At 38.9% G+C, this 25,606-nt stretch overlaps 1 protein-coding gene across 1 annotated transcript in view; it reads left to right on the forward strand.

The window, feature by feature from the left end:
* The window catches only part of ARID1B (AT-rich interaction domain 1B), a 599,087-nt gene that overhangs the window by 406,572 nt on the left and 166,909 nt on the right, over positions 1-25,606 (forward strand). Inside the window, exon 6 of the mRNA XM_054969949.1 lies at positions 8,190-8,433. Coding sequence (XP_054825924.1) covers positions 8,190-8,433 — 244 coding nt within the window. The remainder of the gene's footprint in view (positions 1-8,189; positions 8,434-25,606) is intronic.

Here is a 25,606-nt window from a genome sequence, read left to right on the forward strand (position 1 = left end):
TAATAGCTAAGAATGTAATGGATATAATACCAAAAAAGAAAGTTTATTTACTTATTTAGTAAATTCTAATCTTGCCCTTCTTCCAAAGAGCTCAGAATGGCATACATAATTTTCTCCTCCACCATTTTACCCTCACCACAACTCCAGGTCCATTTTGTACACTGAGCAACATGCATATTCTCTAAGCTGAAAGTGGAAGATAGTTGCTAGTGCTGTTATGCAAACACTTGTACAAGAATTCATGGAACTGTATTATATATAGATTTGTGCCAGTCAAATTCTTGTGCATGCAGAAGTACATACTTTCACTTTCCTTGTGCAGCACTCTACTGCAAGATTAAACTGTTTGGTCCCTAAGTGGAAACAATCTTCTGTATAAAGAAGAATACTTCTAGATACCTGCTTGTTTAGGAGGGAACAGCAGTTCCTGTTGATTCCTTCCTCCAGCTCAGCCATCCATGCTACATACTGTACTTCTAAACAAAACATGGCCATATTATAAATATAGAAGGTAAATTGGTATTCAGAAACTGGTGACTGAACACTACCAAACAAATCACGCCTGCAGTCGACTCTTTCCATCTTTTATGCATGTCATGTTTCCCTCTTTGCAATGTAGGCAGCCAAAATTTTAAATGTTTGTTATATTACATAATGCATTTAATTGTTTCCATAAAAAACAAGACAATAGCACGTTTCTATATTTGTTTAACTTCTCTAGAAATAACGTTATAAATGAAATGTAATCAAGGAAGATTTCTAGGAACGCTCTTTGAGCTCGTTATTTTATTTATTAGACAGTGCAGTGGTGTTTTTCTGGTTTATTGTCATTTTTCCTCCCCTCTTGATAAGTAACCTTGGGTTTCCTTCCTCTGTGTAAGCAGTTTACTGCCAACAACTTTCCCTGCTGACTGTGCTACAATTGCAAATCTGTGAGCTATTTCAAGAGTGACTTTCTTGTTGAAGCCTGATAACATCATACCACTAGGAAGGCATAACATTATAATCCTAAGCACAACATGATCTTCTTCTTTTTTAGCTCTTGTACTTGTCACATGGACTAGAATAAAGGTTGTTCATAGATGGAAGCAGAGGAGAAAGAAGAAATAACCGTAGATAATACCTGTGCTAAGTATATAATCTGAACAGGGATGGTGTGCATAAAGATGAACTTTTTTCTTTGCAAGCTCATTGGTTAAGATATAATGAATAACATACCGTACAGGTTGACACAGCTTTAGATATGATCAAGTAGCAAGCAAAAAAACTGCATTTATCTCTTTTTTCCTTTATATTGTGGATCAAATTCTGAAGCTTATATGCATAAAAATAGCAAAAAGGCATGTTCTGTGTACAACAATAAGCTAGCTATATCTACATTTATATATATCTGCAGATATTTGTGTAGATGGCATATTTGCTATTTTTACTTCCAGGAAATCTGTGCCCTAGCCAATATACACCCACCCACCCACCAAAAGCACGCATGCGCACGTGCACTCACACACACACACACATAGGGATTTCCTTCCCTTAAAAATTCCTTGCGATTACCTGACAGTTTCCCCCAAAAATAAATGGAAGCAGTGTAGCTTGAAGGTGTCTTGGTTTGAATGAAATGCACTGAGTAAGATCTCTTTGTTCTTTATAGTCATAGTAGATCTCATAGTACTTATAAAAGAAGAATAGAGTTGATGCCCTGCTGACTAAATTATCCTCTAGAGAAGTATTAGTTACAGAGCTTCTTCATTAACAAGGCATCCTGTTTAAACTGTTTTGGAATGTCTCTTATTAGCATCTTTCTAAATAACAGCTTTGCACATAGATATATTTAAAGGTCTGTCTTCTCCCATATAAGCCCTCCTTCAAGGAGGCAGGACCTGTGACTGTCAGAACAAGAATGTGGTTTATATTGGCCCTGTTCTTATGGTCTGGGTTGCCAGTTGAAGTATGGGCTGCCTCTTGTCTCATCAAGTTGAGGCAGCAGTGTAAAGCTGGATAGTTCAAACAGGCCTTTTCCCCAATGATTCTAATGGTGTTTAATTATGTTATTTTAAAATACATCATGTTTCTGATCAGTTTTAATTTATTTGTTTTATTTTAAACTTCTTTGAGCAGCAGCAAGGAAAAGTGGTATAGAGCTACAGTAAATAAAAAAATATATTTGAATAAGACTGTGGACAAATCATCATGACTGACTAGATTCTGTGCAGTTAATGGAATCAATAAACAAGGATCCAGACCCTCATTGAAGGGAAGAATGTCTTATCTACTGAGAGAAAAGAAGTGGGGTGCACCAAGGCAAAACCGGAAAAAGGAAATGGTGCAAAGGGGAAGTGTCTTTAATAATTATGTAATTATTAAAGACTCTTCCCTTTGCACCATTTGCTTTGTCCGCCTTTGTTTTATCTACTGAAGGAACAAGTATGCAGAAAAATCTGACTTTGTAAACTAACAAGGGGGGAGGCATATTTATGAAACAGCCTAATGAGGTCTGAATTTTTTTTTGAAGGGACAGAATGTGGAGAACAGTTGAGCATGAGTTAAAGGAAAAATGGAGGTGGGGCAGGAAATTTCACCCTGTTCAAGTCTCTGAGAGCTTAGAAAATTTTAGGGAGGGTGATGGGGGGGGAAAGAAATTTCCAAATTTTCATTCCTCACCCCCAGAATTCTTTGAATAATACCAGCATGTAAATATACTGCTGGAAAAATGTATATTCATTTAAAAGGCATATATAAACATGTTGCAGTATTTGCTATGTTGAACTGTGCTTTTACTACAGCCAGTGTCGACAGTTTAAAAATAGTTAGTTGCACAGGGAAGTTTCTAAAAGTTATGAGAAGTTTTTTTAAAAAACCATATTCTACAAAACTGTAAAGGCAAATGTCTAATTATGAACATGACAGTGCATAAGAACAAAAGGCAACAAGATGGACTGCATCTTGTTCTGTTTTCGCTATCTTTCTGTGTGTGTGTGTGTGTGTGAGAGAGTGTGTGTGTGTGAGAGAGAGATCAGTGGCTACTGTAAGCTATATATGGTCTGCCTATTTAGGATTGTTTTATACAAGATGGAATTCCCTAAATAGGGTTAATGTCTAGGCAACTGAATCTCATACATAAGTCTTCATGTATGAAATTGCAAGAGTCCTTTGTGTGTATGGGTAGGTCTCTGTGAGAGTCAGCATCTTTATTCTGTGTACTTTTGACAGGAATTCTGGTAGTACCTTTGTGAAAAGTATAGAAGCAGCAAAATGGACATGGTTATGGATTGTAGTCAATGTTTATTTTTTGCCAGCAGAAGGGCACTTCTGTTTGTGAAGAGAGATCAATTTTTGCATCTTTTTTTCTCCTGCTGCCGACCACCACATTGTGCTCAGTGTTCCTGGAGGTTTTCTGATCACGGAGGGAATGGGCGTGTGGCAGGCTGCAACACAAAGGGCAGGCTGCATTCACAGACCAATCCTGTCTTTCTTACTTTAGACAAATTACATATAAAATACAAACAAATTACTTCACTATAGAAATTTTTTCTTCTGTCAGGTGTTATAATTGAGATAACTGTTTGGATAAAAGGCTCTAAAGAGAGTCAGTATATTTCTGTGTTCTTTCTTGGCAAAACATACATTTCTATACTAATGTCCTTGACAGGCAAGTTGCTAGGTGTCTCTGCAGAAAGGAAATGCAGGTGTGGGTTTTTTGTTTTGCTTTTTTAAAGGGAGGGGCAGAGTAATACACTGAAAAGGTGAGCTGGGTTAGGTTGGAAAAAAAACACAAGTTATCTGAAGGTGCAACGTGCTGTTGCTTTTTCTTTGCTTCTTTTTTGGATACAATGTAGCTCTTAAGCAGAGTGGCATCATGGGTGCCCCTTTTGATTTTATGAATGAGCTGCTTAGGTTCCTAAGGAAATCCCTTGAAGGCATGCACTTGAGCAAATGGCTGAGACTTGTCAGTCACTCCACTCCCGTGGGGGATTAGTAAAATGAGAAGTCGTAATGTGACCTGATGGGAAAAAATAAACCACTCCAGATATCTTCCTCCTCCCCTTCACTTCCTTCCACGTTTGCCTTCACTGAGGGAGTGAAAGATAAATTGTTGCATTATAGTGGACTCTTGGGCATTGCCTTGATCCCTGAACTGCAAATCATTTTATCCTTCACTATGTTACATACTTAATCACATTTTCAAACATTACTTGGCCTTATAAAAACAGGTTACCTGCAGTTCAGAAAATGTTATCAATTTCTTGGCTGATGTCTGAATGGAACGGATACCCTAAATGCAGTATTGTGCATTTTTGTAACATGTTTCCCTTGGGGGAACATGGTTTCTTCCTTTCTTTTTTATGGTGCACAAGATCTGTAGTCATTTTAACCAACTGAGCCTGTCTTAAGGGATTTTGTTTTTCTCTTTCATTTTATTCTTTGCAGGCAGTGTATGCTTTATCAACTGTTTGTACTGCATTTGTTACAAATTTGACTTTGTATTTGATTTAGTACAGAAATGTATGTTTTGCCAAGAAAGAACTTTGCCTGTATATACAGGCAAAACTGGAACAATTTATTATGTGAAATATGCTGTGGTATAAAATACTTATGTAATGAATTTATTCTTTATAAAACTCTTCTGTCCTGATTGTGTATATAATAACCACAATGATGGGAGCTTCCCTGGAATTCTATCTCTGATCATAGTGTCATAGATCCCCCTGGATCTGATCCTACAAGGAAGAATCAATCCTGACTAGCAATCAGTCCTAATGAATGGCGGGGTTAGTAGTCAGCAATTTTGGTAACCTTGGCTAGTGGGAGCCTTATCTGTGCCCAGCATAGTCTCCTTGTCCATAAAATGCATACATACTCTGTTACCCCTTTTGTGGGTAACTGTAGCCTTAACCACATATTATAGTGACTATATATATATATATATATATATATATATATATATATATATATATATATATATATATATATACACACACACACACACACACACACACACCCCTGATTGTAATAAAGAGCAAATATGTCTAAAACTGGAGACTTGTACCCAGATAAGTGTGGTGTTTAAATCATGCATTCAGCTGTACAAGCATTGATTGTAGTATTGTGGGTTTTCCAGGAAAATTTGAACTGCAAGTTTTTCCAGTTCAAATTTTAATAAATAATTTAAGTATTTAAATAGCGTTATCAGCATTTAAATAATGTTAGCAAAAGAAGCCAAATACACTTGTACATGCCTGGACTATGTACAAGTACTGGGGTTTGTCCGTGCTTCATGTCCTTCATTTAGCCCCTCTAACACAATTGATTTGCAGCACAACAGCCCTGACAACTGGAGATAATCACTCTACATTTACTTAAGTGTGGTGGAATTTTTTCCATGGAAAAATATAACAGTGGAAAATTTCCTTTGAAAATTTTTCTGCCCCCATTCACTAATTGAATGTAACATAAAAATTACTCATTGTGTGTAGAAAAAAAATCATGTATGCTGTACACGATTTCTATGTTTTGTAGTTGTCCCCTTATTACAAGTGAAAGGGAGGAGAAAATCTGGCTATTGGTGTAGGACAGTTCTACACTTTTTATCAGAAGGGGTGGAGCATGTTCACATGTCATTCTTTGAGTTTTGGGTCCCCCTCTGTGGTGTGGGCATCCTTTGGTTTAGCTGAGTGATGTGCCTTTTCCTCACAGCCCCACTTTGAACAATGGAATCGAAGGTTCTGATGAGTACTGTATCCAGAAGCTTGTAGCAAAGTACTTACAATGGTTCTGAGAGAAGATCTTATTTATTTGCATGCTTACTTGCTTGTTATCCCTGGACTATCTATTGTTGGTGCAACATGCTGTCTTTCACACTTTCATCATCACAAGATTTCCTACCTTTACGTCCAGCATTCTCTAAATGATGAGAATCATGTACCTTGATATATAAGTTCTGTGTTTCTTTTATGGAGCTGTTCCATCATTGGATACTGAATTATTTTATTTTATTTTATTTTATTTATGTTATTTCTAATCCTCCTTTCTCAATGAGGCTCAAGGCAGATTACACAGTGTAAATCCATATAAACTGTGGTTCTGACATCCAATAGATCATATATCCGATAAATGCAATAGGATTTGGATAGCATAAAATTTGAAAACAGAAGTCTAATACAGAGCTAAAACAATTTTGAAAGAAACATAAGCAATTAAACATAACTGTAGCTGTTGGGTACCAGCTGTCTGTAGAATGGGAATTTTCTTGAGGGGTTCCACAGGGTGCAGTGTTATTCTCCATGTTATTCCACCTCTATATAAAGCCATTAGGAGATCTCAGTTGTAGCTATGGAGCTGGATGCTATCAATATGCAGATGATACCCAGTTCTATATCTCACTATCCAAATCACCACAGGATGCAGTAGATAGATGCCACAACAGAGAATGTGTCTGTATGGATAGTGATTGATTTTGCCTTTTTGCAGGGTGATACCTACAGAAGGTCCTGTTAATGTGAGCAAAGCTGCCATGGTAGAGCAGAGAGAGAGAGTCTCCTAGGTATGAGGGACCAGGGCTGTGTAAGGATCTATATATGGTAACCAATACCTGAGCCTAGTAACTGATAGGTAGCCAGTGGAGTGACTACAGAATGGGAATGATATACATATTCCACCTATCTCCTGATAATAACTGAACTGTGACGTTCTGCACTAACTAGAATCTCCGACTTGACATCAAGGGGAGACCTGTGTTGATTGCATTTACAGTAGTCTGTTTTCTAAGTCATGGTGGCATGGATCGAGGTGGCCAGTCAGCCATGTCAAGGTAGGGGGGTTATCTTCCAACATGGGAAGGAAACAGAGGGGGCAGAGGAGATTAAACATCTTGAATTTTCCACTAGTGCTAATGAGAGTGTTTTCAGTATTTCATTTTTAGTATAGATATATGCTATCGATGATGGTGGGACCAGTCTCTGAGCCATTATGTACTTCCAACTAGCCTTTACTCTCCCCTTCCCACTATACTCCTTTGTGCCCTTGAAAAGGCAGCTTACCAGTTACAAAGCATTATTCAGTAATATAGTAAAGAGTCCAGTAGCACCTTTAAGACTAATCAACTTTATTGTAGCATAAGCTTTCGAGAGCCACTGCTCTTTTCATCAGATATTGTTCATTAATGTTATATTGGCATAAATCTGCTGCATGATTAGTATAGAATTCTGACAAGCCTCTACTCTTCCCCTACTTTGCACCTAATTATGCCTAACGTTAATCTTCTACTAACAGTGTACCAGCCATTCTAGCAATTATGCTAGTGTTACACACTACTGTTATATCATTAATGCTGTATGTGTGTAAATCCACTACATGGCATAAAGTTGTTACATTAGCAGAGCAAAATGCAATATTGATTCCCACCCAGTGGGAGTGACTTGAAAATAAAACCACATGGTTAGATTCTGTGGCTGTGTAAATTCTTAATGATGCTCTTTGCTTTCTCGTATGTGTCCAGAGCATGAAAATTCACATGAGTAAAGCAGTACCACAGCTTTAACTGCATTAACTGTGTGTTCAATGTTATATCTCACAGTTACAGGAAATAATTAAATAAAAATGTAATTCTTGATGTCTGAGGGTATTTTAAATGGACTTAGTGTATTTATGATGGTACTTCGCAAACAGTACACTAGACCAGATCTTGCATTAGTGTACTTGTGCCCCTAGTACCAGGAGGGATTAAAGTATTGCTTTTTCTGTCTTACCTAAAACTGAATGGAAATGCAATTCCATAGCAATATATTAAACCTTTGACTTTGTGTTAGTTGTTTAATAGGATATATGTATTGGTTCCGGATATTGTTTTAACATACCAAAAAATTAAACTTAAACAACATTAATGTGAAAATTCATAGACATCTAGATGGAAAACTCAGTGAGTAGTTTAACAAACTGAAACCTTTAACAAACTGCCTCCTAGAGGATTCCCCCCCCCATAAACTCTGATAGATGTGGTTGATTGTACTTTTATAGGAAATAATCACTTTTGTTTAATATTTTAATCACTTAGAAGTCAATCCAGAACCATATTTGCATGGCATCTATGCCAAGTGAAAAGATGTTCTACCATCTTTTGATATCCTACACACTTTACCTTGATGTTGGTTCCTACTGCTCCTTTATCAGTTTTCCCCCCTCTTTGTTCTCAGGATTTATCTGGTTCCATTGATGACCTGCCTACAGGAACTGAAGCAACACTGAGTTCAGCAGTCAGTGCATCAGGTTCCACAAGCAGCCAAGGAGAGCAGAGCAACCCCGCACAGTCACCTTTCTCCCCTCATGCCTCCCCTCATCTCTCCAGCATCCCTGGGGGCCCATCCCCTTCCCCTGTGGGCTCTCCTGTCGGAAGCAATCAGTCAAGATCTGGTCCCATTTCTCCTGCAAGTATTCCAGGTAAATGGTGAGCTTTTCTGCAACAAGTCTTTCCAACTGTCCTCTTGTATTTTTGTTTTCCTTTTTCTAATATTTGCTTCAGCACTTGTACATTTTTGTTGCTCTTCCCTCATCTCTAGCAAACATAATTTTCATAAAAGAATTAAGATCTGAGATAGAACACAAATGGTCTTGTCCCACTGCTATTCATTGCAAAATGAAAAATCCAGAAGAAATTCCTAATAAAACGACTCAAACTCCCCAAATGTGCTAACTGTAGATTTGATCCACATTTGTTCCCTCTCACAAATAAACAAAAACCATTAATAGCATTGAACTTGAGGGGATTTAAACAGTGCAAAATATTTTTGTCATGTATTTTTCCTTATCTTTGGTGATTTTGTTCCTGCCTGCCTAACCTGCCTTTGTTTGTTCTGACCTCAGTACTGTTATATTACCTCCTCCTGTGTCTTGCTACAAGCCTCTCTATGTGACATAGATTGGCTCCCTCAATCATTTTCTCTCTATCAAGTCATTGTAAAACAAGCAGCTGTTATGTTGCTGACAACTATGACTGGGCAAAGCCAAAATGTAGCAGGAGGTTCCTTTCTAGGAAAGCTGTTAAACTAGAGGTGTTGCGTTCCCAGGGTTTGCTGGCATAGAAATATCCTTTACCTCTTCCCTTCTTCAGCTGTGATTAAATTGGCAGTTAATATAACATCAAAAGGACATACACAACCAACCTGCCTTCCAAAAGACTTATTCTGCCCTGTGTAGTGATCTTTTTTTTTTTTCCTCATTACAAATTTTCTCTACCATATTGTTTAAGATCATCACCCATTGCGAGTATGAGAATAGATTGGCACAGCCTTGATATTGGAACATCCCATCAGCTCAGTGGACATTTCTTTCCTGTTCACACTGTAAAATTGGGCAGTTGTTTCTTGTGCTAGATTACATAATATCTCTGAAGTTTTTTTCCCAATTCAACTCCCACTTTGGGATTAAAATATAGCAGGGAGATAAACTGTTATGGATAATGTACTTTCAAAACTTCATAAATGAATTTTCTTACTGAAGTCATTCTTCTTGCAACAATGCCACAGCATATAAGTTGTGTTTAAGGAAGTAAACCATATCTAAGAAGCATTTTGAGAATATGATTGTTAATAAGCATATGAGGGGTTAGAGAGAGAGATCAAATATAAATTTCTGTATATGATGTTTTCCTTCATTTGTAAAATTGAAAAGAGTCCAGTAGCACCTTTAAGACTAACCAACTTTACTGTAGCATAAGATTTTGAGAACAGTTCTCTTTGTCTCCTTCATTTGTAGCTCACATGGGTTCCACCATATTAATATATTATATATATACTGATATATGTGCTCTGATCTGGATGGCCCAGGCTAGCCCAGTGTTGTCAGATCTCAGACGCGAAGCCAGGTCAGCGCTGGTTAGTACTTGGATGAGAAACCACCAAGGAAGAGCAGGATTGCTAAGCAGAGGCAAACAATAACAAACCACCTCTGTTGGTCTGTTTCCTTAAAAATCCCAACAGGGGTCGCCATAATTCAGCTGTGACTTAACAGCACTTCATACACACGTACTGATATATGTCATAGAGGATGATACCTATTATTTAGGAGGGTTCTGTCTATAATAGAGTGAAAGCTTGACATGGGACAATATCAGAATGCATAACTTATGTCAGAAAATGTATGAATGCTAGTATTTACTTGCCTTGCCTCCAAGGCCTAAGGTTGTCATTTACGATCATAGCAAACATTTCAAAGGCAGTGGAGGAAGCATGTGATTTTACAGCATTCTCTCCATTCCTAATGGCATGGGTTACTTCTTCACAAGCTGCAGCAGTAGCCACGGAAACACTCTAATGGATAAACTGCCCAAAAGAGTAACATTCTCACACATGTCAATATGCCTTGGAGGCACACCAAGAAGTCTATAGTGGGAAGGCACTTGACCTATATAAAACGAGAAGCAATCCTAGCCAGGCAAATCCAATTATAAGTCAGAAATACATGCACCTTTCTTTGTAACCATCCATTTTTTTAAAGGAATTATAATTTAATAGGATGCATGTTCTCTATGTACTTGCACCTAAAAATGGTTCTGTAATACAGCAGGTTATGTGCTGGTGAAATGGACAGAGTAACCCTTTTTAAAAAACTGTTATTCAAAATATTTTGTTCTGAAATCCCCGCCAGAGTTGAAATAATAACAATTGTATATTTTAAGGGGGACACGTGTTGTTTGTTGGCAAATAATATAAAATGTTGTTGACAATAACTATGGTTTTTATCACTAGAAGTATGTAAAAATACTTATTTGGCAGTCTTATAAATTTCAAAAGCTTCCAGGGCTGTGCAAAACGAAGCATCAGTTCTTTACTCACTGGCACTCAGGACTGCAGGGAGAACTCTATTTCTATTGTATATGCTGATTATGAGGAGGCATATTATTATACTAAAATTGTAATTTTTGAGATGCCTCTGGTACCATTTGAAGCATTGGCAAGATGAAGGGAAAGGAAAGGGAGAAGTATACAAATAATGGGGCCTGATGGACATCACAAAGCAAAGGTAAACAAACCTGAAATTCAGCCTTGGGCCATAGGAATGATCAAGCTGTATCAGGCCCACGGTCCTTCTGGTTCAGCATCCTGATTCCAGTGATGGCTAGTCAGGTGCCCACAAGCAGGGCAGACTGGCATGAGTCCTTGCCTGCTGACTGCTCCCCAGCATCTTTCAGTCAGAGGAAGCCTCTGAACATGGAGGTCTTATTCAGACATCATCATGATTAATAGCCAGCAATATACCTATCCCACATAAATCTGTCCAATCCCCTTTTAAGTTCTTCTAAGCCATTGGCCCTCATTACATCTCTTGCTGGTGAGTTCAGTGAGTCAACTATCCATTCTGCGAATAATTGTAACGCTGTAATAAAGCTGTTGAGGGAATTCAGTTTCCACCAGTATTGTCCGTGTATGATCCCAAACTACTGTAGCAGCTCACAAGCCTGTGGATCAGCTATAATGCGCATGTTCTAGGCTTCTCCACAAGAAAAAACTGAATCCAGTAATGTTATAGTATGTGGATTCCCACATCTGCATGCATCTAGAATTTTGAGCTTTCTTGTATCAGGCACCTTTTCCATTTACTTAAATTTCAGTTTAGGAAAAAAGGATCACTCCAGGAATCACAAGGTTTTTATTTAGATCACCGTTATAGATAAATTTAATTAGAAGTCATTCTATTGATTTCACTGGCTACAATATGGAACACCAAATCCAAATCCAATTTATTACAGCAAAAGCCAGCAATATAAAACAATATGATTACAAGCAATAAATCAATATTATCAATACAGGAAAACCACAGGCATAAAGGGATAAGAGTGAAAATGGAATAACAATAATGAAAATAGAAAAAAAATTATAATGTTTTTTTCACTAATATGGAACACCATTAGACTGCTTAAATACCATTGACTTCATTGGGACATAAGCAACCTAACTATATGCAGAATTGCAGGCAGTCAGACTTGCTTTCCAGAGCTGAGAATTTATTTACCTCATTTAGGTCCCCCAGCAGGGACCCAAAGTGACGCTTACATCAGTTTACTCTTTATTTTATCCTCATAAGGTAGTTTAGGATAAGATAGGTTAGACTGAGAGTATGTGACTGGTCCAAGATCACCCAGCCATGGCAAGGTGGGATTCAGACCTATGTCTCCCACGTCCTAATCTGAACTCTACGCGCTATACTTCACTGGCTCTTAAGTAGAACTGAGAGTATATATATTGGAGTTAAAGGTAGTTTTTGTTGAGGCATTCTAAAGCTTTTAGTTCCTTAACTGTAGTCTAAAATTAAAATCATTAACAGCTGAAACAAATGAAATCCATTAATACACGTAATTCAAATGCCCCAATGTTCTTGGATTGTTTAGAAAACTATTACTACAACTGTGTATGTAGTATAATAGATTTCCATGTATAGAGGCAACTTAGATCATGCCAGCCCATGATAATCATAGAAGAGTTATTTACCTGCAGTCTCTGATGATCGATTCCCATTGCCAGTTAGATTTTTCTTTTAATTTCAAAACATTTAAAAATGTTTCTTTATTGTTATAATACTTTTTATTCCATCACTTTTTAACAACTGTTGCCTTCATGAAAAAATATTGTATTTTTGATTATTGCATTATGAAAATCTGAGTCTCATACATTTCTCATTTATAGTGTTATAGATGAAACAATTTAAACTCTCCCCTTTCCATTTCATGTGTTTTCATAATAAAATATTGATATGATTGCATCATAAATGGAAAGGTATCTTTCCCCTCCTTCAGATTTTACAATATTAAGAAATGATGGATGCATTCACAGGACAATTCAGTTAGTCTGCTCCCTCTTTGTCAACTAATTCTTGTTGTTCTTAGCTCTAGGGCTTTTTGTCATGGTAAAACTTCTTTAAAATCCAGATTAGATATATATGTTTATTTTCTGGAGAACAGTGGGCTGTCATCCCTTGCTTCTGTATAGACTAAGACCCTATCAAGCATAAACACTGAGCCTGTACTCAGAAGAATCCATGGAGCCCTGTTTTTCCCCAGTGACTAGTCAATATGAGAGCATGCGGCATAAGTGTTTTACATGGCTTGGGGGCAGGGCCAGCGCGCCCATTGAGGCCAGGTAGGCGGTGGCCTCAGGGCACGAGGGCACCAGAGGGGGCATCGGGGGTGGAGGTGCGCGCCGTGGAGCTGTCATGGCTGGGCCGCAGCTGCTGCAGCCTGCGAGTCCCGTGCCACTGCCACCACACGCCCCCAGCCGGGAGCAGCAGCCACGAGCCGCTGCCGGGGCTGCATGAGGAGCGTGGAGCAGCCTCCACCCGCCACCCCAGCCATCCGCTGGCCATGCCCCCGGCTTGCGCTGCGTGATGATGTCATCACGTGATGATGTCATCATACAGTCCGTGGCACCTGGGGGAGTTGCCGCAGGCGCCAGAAACCCTGGTGCCAGCAGTGCTTGGGGGGGGCAGTGTAGGGGAGTTTCACATAGTCTCCCATATCTTAAAATGCACATTTGTGCTCTTGCTTTGATAGAGGAAGTGGAGAAACAGGGCTCAATTGAACCATGTGGGACTCCTTGGCATGCAGATGGCTTGCCCACGCTCAGTTGGACTAGACTCCACATGTATTATTTCTGCCTGGTCTTTAAAATGCCAAGAAATATGAATGTTATATTTCAGCCATCAGACTTGTCATCCCGTGAACTTGTCAGTGTAAAAACCTAGGTGAGCTCAGTATATTTCTGATCCTCTGCCTAATCCTGAGATCAGTATTTTTAGAAAGGGCTTAAAATCTCCATTATTTCACATATGATATTTATAGTTACAGTTGCATAGATGAGAAGAGGATTTTAAAAAATATTTAGAGGTCACAGGTAGTATTTTCAAATAACAGACAAAATCCCTCATGGATGGTTCCTTCCTCATCCCTAGATAACAGTGGACTGAAATTATTCTGATGTGTTGATTGATTACAGCTGTTAAATTTCTTAGTAATCCGTTTCAATGCTTATTCTCAAGTCACACTTGTACCTTTGATTTCTGTTCCACAACAGGGTGATGTGGGTTGTCATTGACTAATGAAGAACAGAATTGGTTTCGGCATAAGACAAACGGAATGCCGACACCAATCCTGAAATGCATTAATCTTTAATAATCCACATCTGCATGTTTATAAATGATATAACTAGAAGTTGTTAATGCTGTTACTCCCCCTTGCAAACAAAAACTGACATAAGAGTTTGTAATTCCAAACCACATTAAAGGCATGTGGCTGAATCTTGTGTGAGTGACCTTGCAGCAGATTCTAAATTGATGAAGGCTTTATGTTGATTAAAGAAACATAAAGAACTGCATGGCTTAAGATCAGAGCCAGTGTTCTGGATTTAGCATGCCTTAGGCTAAGTCGTGGCATATCAGAGCTCTCTAGAGGAAGATACCTACATCAGATGAGCCCTTTAAATGCAAAAGATAGACTCAAGAGGTAGTAGGTGTACACATGCATAAAGGTACACTAGACGATGAGCAGCAGCCTGCTCCTATGGGCCAGACTGTCAGTATCCAGGCCTGTTTCTGGCCTGTGAGGCCGACCCACAGAACCTCATCCCTATTATTTTTGCATTTGCCAGCACAAGTTTGCACTGGCAGTTTGGTGATGTCCCCCTCCAAAAGAAGATGGTGGTTGTAACTCCGATCCTTGTGAATGATTCAAGGCACTTCAACAAGGACTTACAGAGATGGGTCCCCCCTGACCTGTGTGTGCCCCAAAAGAAAGGTGCAACACATCTCTTTTGGATACAAATAGTATGCTTCTAGTCCTGCCCCAGAATGAAAGTACTTAGCATCAGGTGGTATTTTTAAATTTTTGAATGAAGCCAGAGTAGAAAGAGATCAAACATCTTCTTCCCTCAGAGTTCAGATCATTCAAGGGAGAGGCATAGATTATCGAGCATGGGTAAGATGCTCGCACTTTATCCTCAGACCCAACCCCACCATGCAACTAGTGCCTCTGCAAATTGGTGAAGAGTAGATGATGGTAGAGGAAAGGAAATCTTTTTCTTGCAAATATTCCTACTGCCTGAAGTGCAAAGTTTGCAAAGGTTTAATTAAAGTATTGGTTAGGACTGCAGTGCTGCTTCATAAATATCTTGCTCCTGTGTTTACACTAGCAGAACTTCTCAGAAATAAATATTAATAAAAGCTGAAGGATTTAGCTAACATTACTTTGAGGTATACACAATTTTTCAGTTATCACAGTTTAGTGCTGTGAACATGTTGGCCATGGTCCAAGAGGCTGTTTGCATCCAGGGCTGGTCTCTTTCTTAATTGAACAGCCTGCTTGGGTCAGGAAGACAACAAAAACTCCCAGGGCACACCAGTCTCTCAGTCACAGCCATTGTGTGTTTCATGTTGTAAAAGGGTGGCAGTAATTTAAAATCACTGTAGAAATATGATAGGATGTATTGAACATCATATAATTTTTGCCTCTAGTATTTCCATTTTCAGTGCTGCACGGTTCTGTGAGTTGCTCTTGGGGACACTGAGGGAAAATCGAAGGAAAGCTTTTTTGTGCTGGTCAAATTAGACCTTTAAAAATGCAGTACCTCGGTTCAGAAAATGCCTAAGTATAGAGCAGAGTTGAAGTGAGTAATAAAAGAGCAAGCTTTCATCTAATCTTCCTCCTAGAGACCCAGGTGGACAAATTGGCAGCCCTGTTCACAGCCTTTCTTTCCCCTCCTCTTTGTAGCCTAAGAACTACTAATCGGATCCATGCTGCTCTAACTGTGGTTAGTTATTAGCAGCATAAAAGCAGATTTCTTCGAAAGAACGTGCTGGGGGTGGGGGGAAATGACTATACAAAATTGCAGGGTTGTTAGAATCTTAAATGCACAGCAGTTGATTTTTCCCCTATTCTGAATTATATGATGAATAAAGTCTTTCATCTGTCACTATGCCTATTTCCTTCAGAAGGCAGCCAAATATTAAGCTTTTCAAACAAAAAAAATGCTAAAAGAATAAATAGTGGGGTGGAGTAGTGATAGGTGAGCAGACAGGAAAGCCATGCTTGTTTTTGTTTTTTTATATCCTTGAAATAGAAGTATAGAATCATAGAATTTTAGAGCTGGAACTCTGTGATACCCACAGCATTTATGTCCAGGTTGCTATGGTACAAAGTGTCTCCACAATCCCTCAACCAGAATAGTCTATTATGTTAGTGAATCCTTAGTCTATATGTACTTTTTAAGAACTTAAATCCACTGCTTCAAGTAATGCCTTCCTCTTTTTTAAACATTTTAAAAAATAATTCCCTTTAATGTTTCTAATTATCGCTCATCTCAGGGAACTGGGATTAAAATCAGCATTCCTATTAAGCTTCATGTATGTAGAGTTCTGAAAAGAAAAGTTCTTGCCAGCATATATGCAGTGCTGTATCTTGTAGTGCTGCTTTGTTTCTTGGAAGTTCAGATTGGATTCCTAATTGAGCAGCTAAGGGAAGGGTCAGGAAGAAGGCAGAATATACTAATATTCTTTCCCACTTCAATTAATGTTTGCAGTTTCCTATTAGGTTGTTTCCCATAACAACTGAATGCTCCCTTTGGCTATGGTGATACTGAAGAATTTTTTAATGCCATCAACAGAGCTCCTTTGACTGGTTAAAAGTGTTGCTTACCCTGGAGGGAGGGGAACTCTTGGTAGCCAGCTGTAGCCAGTTTGGTAGACATTTTGTTGATAAATTCATTCACATCTGTCCCTCCTTGCAGTTTGTAGAGATCAGGAGTAGGAGTCTGAAACATCTGCTTGTCTAGTTTTCTCTGTGAGTTTATTGAGGATGGGAACAAGATTCATATCCTGAAACGTAGAATAAAGGGGGGGGCGGATATTGGCGATTTGACATTCAGCACTTACTCACTTGACCATTAATGATCATGGCTTGAAGAAAACCTTGGCTTTTAAAAATTTTGCTTTTAACACCCTTTGTTGCTGGCAAGTCTAAAGGAAGCTGTTATTTGTCCCCTTGCGGGCGGCAGGGGGGATTCATTAAATCCAGCTTTAAAACAGGTTAAATCTTTTTCTGATATTCTTTTGGAGGGCAGGGTTATTGAAGAGGCTGTAGTGGATGGAACACTAACAGAAGCTCTCATACAATGTACATTTTCAGGAATTATATTAGCCATGGTCCAAACAGCAGAATGCAATACTGAAATTTCCTTAGTAGTCCTTATTTACCATCTTTGTCTGGAGTTCCAAGAAGTTATGAGATTCTTTTCATTTTCCTGAATGTTTCAGTGGCATATGATACCATAGACGATCAAATCATCGATTTAAAAGACATTTTAAATAAATAATCATAGATCCAGAGGAGTTAGCCGTGTTAGTCTGTAGTAGCAATATCAAAGAGTCCAGTAGCACCTTTAAGACTAACCAATTATGCTACAATAAAATTGGTTAGTCTTAAAGGTGCAAATAAATAATGTAATTGGGTATATAAATGCAAATTTGCAAAGATTTAAAACTAGCAAGAATCCAATAGAGTTGAAGAAATGCTAAAACAGACCATACGCAATTCTGAGACTGATATATTAGATAACACAGAAAGTATCCAGTAAGATCATTCGTACATCAACATAATAAAGAGACCAGTAGCACCTTTAAGACTAACCAACTTAATTGTAGCATAAGCTTTTGAGAACCACAGCACTCTTCATCAGATGTATGCAGGTTAGTCTTAAAGGTGCTACTGGACTCTTTACTATTCTGCTACTACAGACTAACATGATCAACTCCTCTGGATCTCTTACATCAACAGACAGTACATAGGAGTAAAGTCTATAGTTCCTCCCTATCCCTTTACGTAAGCATCTCATTGAGAACACTTCCTTACACTACAGCCCTCTTATCTGAGTAAAAAGTTTTGTTGAATAATTCAGCATTGCATAATTGATGGAAAACCAGGAGAATGAGAGTTTTCCTACCTTCATCAGGTAGACCATTCTATGAGGTGGGGGTGACCACAGAGAATGTACATGCACAGGCAGCTGTTGATTTTGCACATATGCAAGATGGCACCTGCAGAAAATCCTGTTCAGATAAGCAAAGCTGCTCTGTTGGAACTTAGGGAGAGAGGCAGTCCCATAGATAAGATGAACCAAGGACATGAAGAGCGTCGTATGTGATAGCCAATATGTTGAATTGAGCTCATTCGCTGATAGGTAGCCAATGGAGTAACTGCAGCATGGGAGTGATATGCTCCTCTACCTCCTGATAATAACAAAGCTGCAATATTCTGTACCAGTTGGAGTTTCTGAGTGCATTACAGTAGAGTGCATTACAGTAATCAAATCTTGATGTTAGCGTAGCATGGATCCAAGTGACCAGATCATCCATGCTGAGGTAGGGGGCCATCTTGCACGCTCAACAGATACGACATTTCCTCATCCTTAAACCACAGAAATGGCACCAGAAGTGATTTTAAAATTCTAAAAATAACTAAGCAGTTTATTTACATTAGAGGGGAAAGGCCAGGTAAAGTCAGGGGTTGAAAATTTCTTTGGCCCATTTGGAAGTCTACACCTACTTCCAAACCTCCTTGCAACTTTCCCCTGTTCTCTTGTCAGTGTTCAAACTGCTCTCTGTTAGGACTCCATCCCTTCACACTGGATTTCACTCTCTGCTAGGATTGAAAATAGACCATCCTCTTTCAAGTTCATGCTACCCATCAGATCCCTTGGAGTAGTCCGTCACCCTCTGATTCTGTGAGGGATTAACCCTTCATAGTTGTGCTGCTGTGTGTACAGCCCTTCCAGGATTTTTAACATGCGCAATCTGTCACAACTGAGTTTATAGAAAGCATTTTTGTAGCTACCTTCTTGTTTTTCTAGCAGTAGTGCTGATACCAGTCTAACCCTTAAGCTCTTAACTGAATCTGCAAGGGTTAGACAAACTCCATAAAAGTGGGGAGTATGATGTCTTTCAAAAATTTTGCCTTTCCAACCAGCATCATTTCTTTCTTGTCTGGGTTCAGTTTCAGTTTGTTTGCTTTCAGCCATTTGAACTCAGCCATCAGGCTGACCCAAAATCTCTACTGCATCCTGTAGTGATTTGGACATTGAGATACAGAGCTGGGTGCCGTCTGCATATTGATGGCATCCAACTCCATAGCTATGAATAAGTTCTCCTAAAGGCTTTACATAGAGGTTGAATAACACGATAGATAAGATTACTTCCTGTGGAAGATAACTCCCACTCTGGAGACAGCTAGTCTCCAACAGCAACCCTTGGAGTCTGTTCCATCTGGAATATTAGTATATATTTGGATAAACTGGTATTTACATTACCAAATTATCTGGATATATTTTTGGAATATCCAGGAATTGCATTTTAAAGGTTGCAGCAGCTTGTCCCCCACCCTTTGCAGGCTTTTGGTCATTGGTTGCTGATGTGTGCCTGTGTCCTGGAGAAAGCCTTGGATTTCCCCTCCCAGAAAACAATGGAGAGTGGCTTGGCTACTCAGCTTGTTCAAGGGCTTGTAGACTTGAACTCCCAGGTGGCCATTTATCAAGTGCCATTTATCAAGTGCCATCAAGTGCCATTTATCAAGTTGGACGCCAGACATCCAAGGTTTAGAAAACTCTTGACTGGATTATTACATTGCTCTCTTTGTGAGACTGTCTTTGAAGACTGGAAACTGCAAGTAGTGAAGAATGTTGGGGTTTACCTCCTCAAAGAGATAAATAACAACTGATATTACTCCTGTTGCTCAACAGCATTGGCTGTTGTTCTAGGCCTGCATTTATGTACGGGTTACAAATTATAAAGCACTAAATAGTATATATGAGGTGTAGGGCTAATCAATATCAGTGGAGCTTGATATAGGAGGAGATAGCGCAAGGTCAGGTCAAACCATATTTTACAATGTTTTGAAATCAAAGTAAGTGTGCATAATCTGCCAGATTCAATGACCATCAGTTTTCTCTCAGTATTACCAGTAAAATGGAACAATTTATAAATTGTCTTTGACTTGATGCAGTTTTCTTGCTGCACATTTTAAGTGTTAGAATCCCTCATCTGTAGTAACTCTCATATGAATTTATTCTTACAGATACATGCCATCCCAGTATATGGTTCCTCAGGTGTAGCAGGTAATGGCAACTTATTCAACCCCCCGAGCTGCCATTTTCTGACTGTCACCACCCACTGAAGTGCATTGTGTGATTCAGGCCTGTAGCCAAGGTGGGGCCAGTAGGTATGCCAACCAACCTGAAGCATCGGTTTGCTCCCCCCACAAAGGTTTATTAACTTATGATGTAACAATTTCCATTTAAATAATGCTTTTAGAATATGACTTTCTAGAATATGATGATTCCCTGCTAAAGAGAAATTGTTGGTGCCAGTATTCCTCAAAAGCAGCAGTGATCCAATTCCATCTGACCTGTCCAGGTCTTTTTGCTCACTGTCATCTTTATGATGTTCCCTTTAGCTCCTATGTCTTTCAGCAAGGCAGCGTACTTGAAAATGCTAACTTACAGATATTATTTATCTAAGGAATGTGACCATTATAGCTAACAGCTTCTGAACTTAAAAATTACTGTTCTTATTTAACTGGTGTGACTAGCTCTGTTTGGTGAGCTATAGGATCCAAATTGAAGAAGAAGAAACGGCAGCAAGTAGAGCACACAAGCCAGAAGTCCCCATTCTGGGTTTAGGTCCTGAATGCTTAGGTAGAGTCTCTGTCTGTCTGTACCTTCCTGTTCCCATTGATCTTCTTCCTCTCCTGTTTGATGCAAGGACTGTGATGGAATGAAACTGAACGTTCTCCATTGCTGCATGAGCACTATGGGGCAGTAGCTAGGGGGGTTTATTTGGCCCATACATTCTTAGTCTTTTGATGAAAACTTGGCTCTTACTAACTTTTTTTGCCAGCACATTGAATGTTTTAACTGGCTTTTAATCTGATTATGATTTTTTTAAACCTAGTGAACTGTTTTTTTATTGTCTTTTATTAGTAATCACGTTTTTTAAATTCATGATTGTGGTTTAGCTTTCTTCTGTAAAGCACTTGGTTGCTGTTGCTGCAATTTATGAATTGTCTAATTAAAATGGGGTCTTAGAGGGGGTGTGGTTTCTTCTTTACTCAGTTGTAGGAAGTGAAGATATAGTACAATTAAAATATAGTACAATTAAACAAAGCAAAATGCCTTACTTGAATGGGATATTGGTCACTGGTCCTTTCCTTCCAAAGTTCCCTCTGAAAGTACACCAAAGAGGATGTAAGCAAATCTCCTTGGCAGTAAAGTTGTGGGTAGAAGAGCAGCAGCTGCAGAGGCCAGGCCTGATGTGCTAGATCTCATCAGCTTCCCTGCACTCCACTCTGTGGTGACACTACCAATGTTCAAAAAGGTCATTCAAATGAGGTGAATTGACCCAGTTTGGGAAATTTCATCATTGCTTCACTTCCTACTTCCCAGATGGTCTGGTGGCCAGACTTACAGCTTTTTCTCCCGCTTTGATCCTGTGATCCCTTAATGTCATAACTCCTCTTACCTCCTTTTCTTTCTCCTCTGTTATGTGGTGATCCCTGGCAGTCCTGCTCCTCCGTGAGAGGGTCCTGCGGTAGTGTGCCCCTAAATGCTCCGTGAGTCCCGCGGTAGGTGGCCCCTTGGGTTTTTGTCTCTCTACACTTGCAGTGGCATCTTGCCATACTTGTATTTTCTCCACTCTAAATATACTCAAGTCCTTCAGCCCTTTATAACTTGCCTTCTAGATCCTTCATCATCCTTGTAGCTCTCCTGGATCTTTTCCAATTTTAAATTGTTCTTGAAATTATGGTCATATTATAGTATTGATCACTGCTGGGTAGACTCTTGGAAATCATGCTCCTTTTGATATAATGTAAAAACAACAATAACATTTTGTGCCAGAGCACTGAAGTGGTGATATGTGTTTTCCTAATTCCCTCTGTGACACATATATTTGTTTATTTATTTTTACTCTTTATATCCCTCCCATTTGAATACTAAAGGCAGGTTATGTAGTATCAATAATTAAAAATATAAACAACAAATTAACTTCAAATCTGTTAAAACTGTAAAAACTAGCCACATCCTGTAACCTATCATTAACTCTTGGTGTTTATTCCTATGTGTAACATCTAATTTTCCCTGCCGAATTTTAGTTTACTGCTACCAGCCAAGGCCAACCACTCTGTAAACATTTTGGATTTTTGGTCTGTTTACTGTTTCACATAAGCTTGTATTACCTATATATATTTTCCTACCCCAGTTTCTCATTATATTGATTAATAAAGATTTGGCATGAATCTAAAGGGCTGCATCATTCATTATAGCATCCTGGCGGAAGAAAAGATGATGCTTGTTCGTTTCTCTGGAGCATTGAAAAAATGTCTGGCTAGAATGCCACAGTGCTTAGACTGCTTAAGTATCTGTTTCCCGCTCTAAATTCTACTCTAAGAATAAATGGTGGCATTGGAAATGGATTAATATTTTGAATTCGAAGGAACATGTTTTAATTTGATGGCACCAAGTCCAAGTGAGAACGTGATCACATTGTGTTAGATTCTGCACAAATACTGGAAAAGATTTGCTCGGAGCATGTGTTTTTATAATAGTTTTTACACAGCAAATGTGGTAGTTCTATTCCAGATCTATCAGTACACAAAGCAGCCATAAACACAGTTTAAATGGCCAATTTCACAGGGTTTATGACTGCATTGTATTGTCGCTATGACACCAATCAGCCAAGGTGTAATCTGGTCCTTAGAAGGCAGTTTAGTCACTATGTAATGCTTTGCAATTATCAGGGTCCCAGGCTTAGTTCCAGGTGAGCAGTAAAACACTGTCGAGGGAAAATCTATCCATTTGGCTCTGCAGTGGAATTAAAGAAAGGGCAAAATATGTGGCCTCATGAATTAATGTTTGTAACTCAGTTCACTGTGCCTCAAGGCCAGCATTATTCAATGGTACAGCATTCTTGTGGCATTTGATTTTATTTTGTTTTATCCTTTACTGTCATGGCACTAACTTTTGCATGTTTTCCTCATGAAGACATTTCACAGTTCCTAAATTGTGAGTTTGAATTTTCTACTTCTCTCCCCTAAAATTATGGTTTATTTTTACAGATTGATCATACATGAATGCAATAAATTTAATTTAGTGTGCCAGGGACAGAGACTCTGAAGTGGAACCTTGTGATGGAATTAGGAAATATTAGGAAACATTAGCTTGAGGTTTTACTAAAATTCATTAATCCTTTGATCACAGTTGTCCAAGAAGTGCAAGGTGATGATCAGTTAGCTGAAGAAATTAGCAAAATATCAGTGCTGAAAGGCTATAACGGTGCAAACAGCATTAAAAGAAAGAAGATAAAACATTTAAAAATCACCAAATTGATAAGGTAGGCAGAGAGATCATCCCTCTTCCCCCCCCCTTTTTTTTCTTTCTGCATTTGCTTGTGTGAGTATGTAAAGTACTGAGAACAATAGGGCACTATATAGAAATGGTGATGCCTAAAGTGAGAGACGGTGATAAAAATCTGAGCTATTTTTAAAATCAAATTGTGAAAAGCATTGGTATGAGAAGTATTCATACCAACATGTGCGTAAACAAAATCCTGAGCCACAGAAGTCACAAAAATAAAACTGTTTTTAAGCCTTACTTGTGAATCTCCAGAACAGAATTGCTAGTCCTGGATGCTTGGTAGTTCCTCTCAAAATCCATGGTTTTTTTCCAAGTTCTGGTACTTACCAGCAATGCAGCAAGATTATGCATTTCATTTGAATCTTTATACTGAATTTCTCCCTTGCAATCATCATTAGAAGAGCAACGAGCACACCCTGCCAATCCCAAAGATGGCTGTCATCCTTCTTCCCCCTCCTTCTCTCTTCAGCCATTCTTGTGGGCCGGAGAGAGCCTTTTTTTTCTTGTGAAATTTGAAAAGCCTAATGGCAAAGGATGACTTCCTCAGAGACCCATAGTATTAGAAAACTTAGCCCAATTTGCGTCAAATGTGAGGGTTGTTTCAAGAACAGGCCAAAGACATGCTGCTGCGATTGTGGTGACATTTCATTGAAAAAATAACTCTCCTGTCCCCCAGAAGTCACCCATAGGAAACAATGGAAGTAAATGATGGCGGGGGGCTGCAGTAGAAGTATTTCTCCCTTTCTGAAAGGAAACAACAACAAATCACAACAAGGAAGGAAGAGAAATACATCTTTTTCAGTGGAAAGGTTAAAAAAAATCTGTCATTGTAAGGGTAGGGAAATGAAATGAACGCAGACAGGGCTTTTTTAATGCTCGTAGCAGGTGGCTGAAGTCTTCTGCTGCTGCTTGGTAGGCATTTTAGGAATTAGTAGAGAGAATTTAGTGTGGCTTTGTAGAGAGAGACCTCCTTTGGAGGTCTGTGAAATTGCCCTCCTTTGTTCAATCTGTTTGAAACTTAGATGTTTTTTAGATTAGAGGGAGAACTGTGTTCTGTGAGATTTTGGTTTCATTAAGTGCAAAAACAGTTGCCCCAGAGCCTCTAATTGGTCCCCCCTCTCTTTCTCCTTTGAAAAGAACAGCCACAAAAATCATAAGAATGACAGAAAACTAACAAACCAGCAGTGATTCACCAGAAAACTACCCAGCCACAATAAACATTTCACTCAACAGCCACCAATTCAAAAACATCACAACATTTTTCTAGATGCACACCCCTAGTATTCTGGCATTTTTAATATTCAGATCCTGAACTGCCTATTTATTTTGCTGAATTCTTTTGCTTAAAATGCTAAAGCAAAACGTAGCATTTAGAAATGAGTCCCCTAAGAGCATAGAAAAAGCCCTGCTGGCCAGACCAGTGGTACAGCATCTTGTTTCCCCCAGTAGATGACTGGAAAATCCTGTAAGGCACACAACAGAGGCAAAGAGACTATCCTCCTCCCTACTACAGTCCCCCAGCAACAGGTGTTGAGCAATGTACTACTTCAGTGGTATATTTTCTTAGTAGAGATGCATTATTATGCTCCCTTTGCTGCTGACACTTATTTTTTCATGCAATGATAGTCATACGATACATAGCTAAGGAGTTTGGGTCCTTTTCAATTCGATAATGATCAACCATAATTTTGCCATTAATTTCAGTGGCAAGTGGATTGTGTTCTATTAGACGTGTGCACCCAAAAAAAAAAATACCAATTGCTCCAGATCCAGGTTTCAGGGATACCAAAAAAGTTCCGTATCCCTGAAATCCAAGTCAGATTCTCTAATCTAGTTAGGGAATCCCAAATTTATCCAGCCATTACTCCTTCCCCAAATTTGCAGGGATCCTACTTTTTCCTGTCCACTAAAGATCCCCAAATTTCAGGAAAATTGGACCCCAAGGTCCAATTCTATGGGCCCCTGAACAAGCTGCCCCAGTCACTTTCTTATAGGGGAAACATTTCCAAGGCTTTCTAGGCAAAGGCTAAACTTAAGCAAAGGCAATCTCTGGCCAAAAGCCAGTCCCAGTGCAAGTCCCACACTCGTGCAAGCTGAACAACAAAGCCTAGCAGAACCACACCAAAGCAAGGGAAACTATGTCAAACCAAAGAGTCACGATGTCAAATTAG

Source organism: Eublepharis macularius, chromosome 1 (assembly GCF_028583425.1).
Source record: "Eublepharis macularius isolate TG4126 chromosome 1, MPM_Emac_v1.0, whole genome shotgun sequence".
In the NCBI taxonomy this organism is placed as follows: domain Eukaryota; kingdom Metazoa; phylum Chordata; class Lepidosauria; order Squamata; family Eublepharidae; genus Eublepharis; species Eublepharis macularius.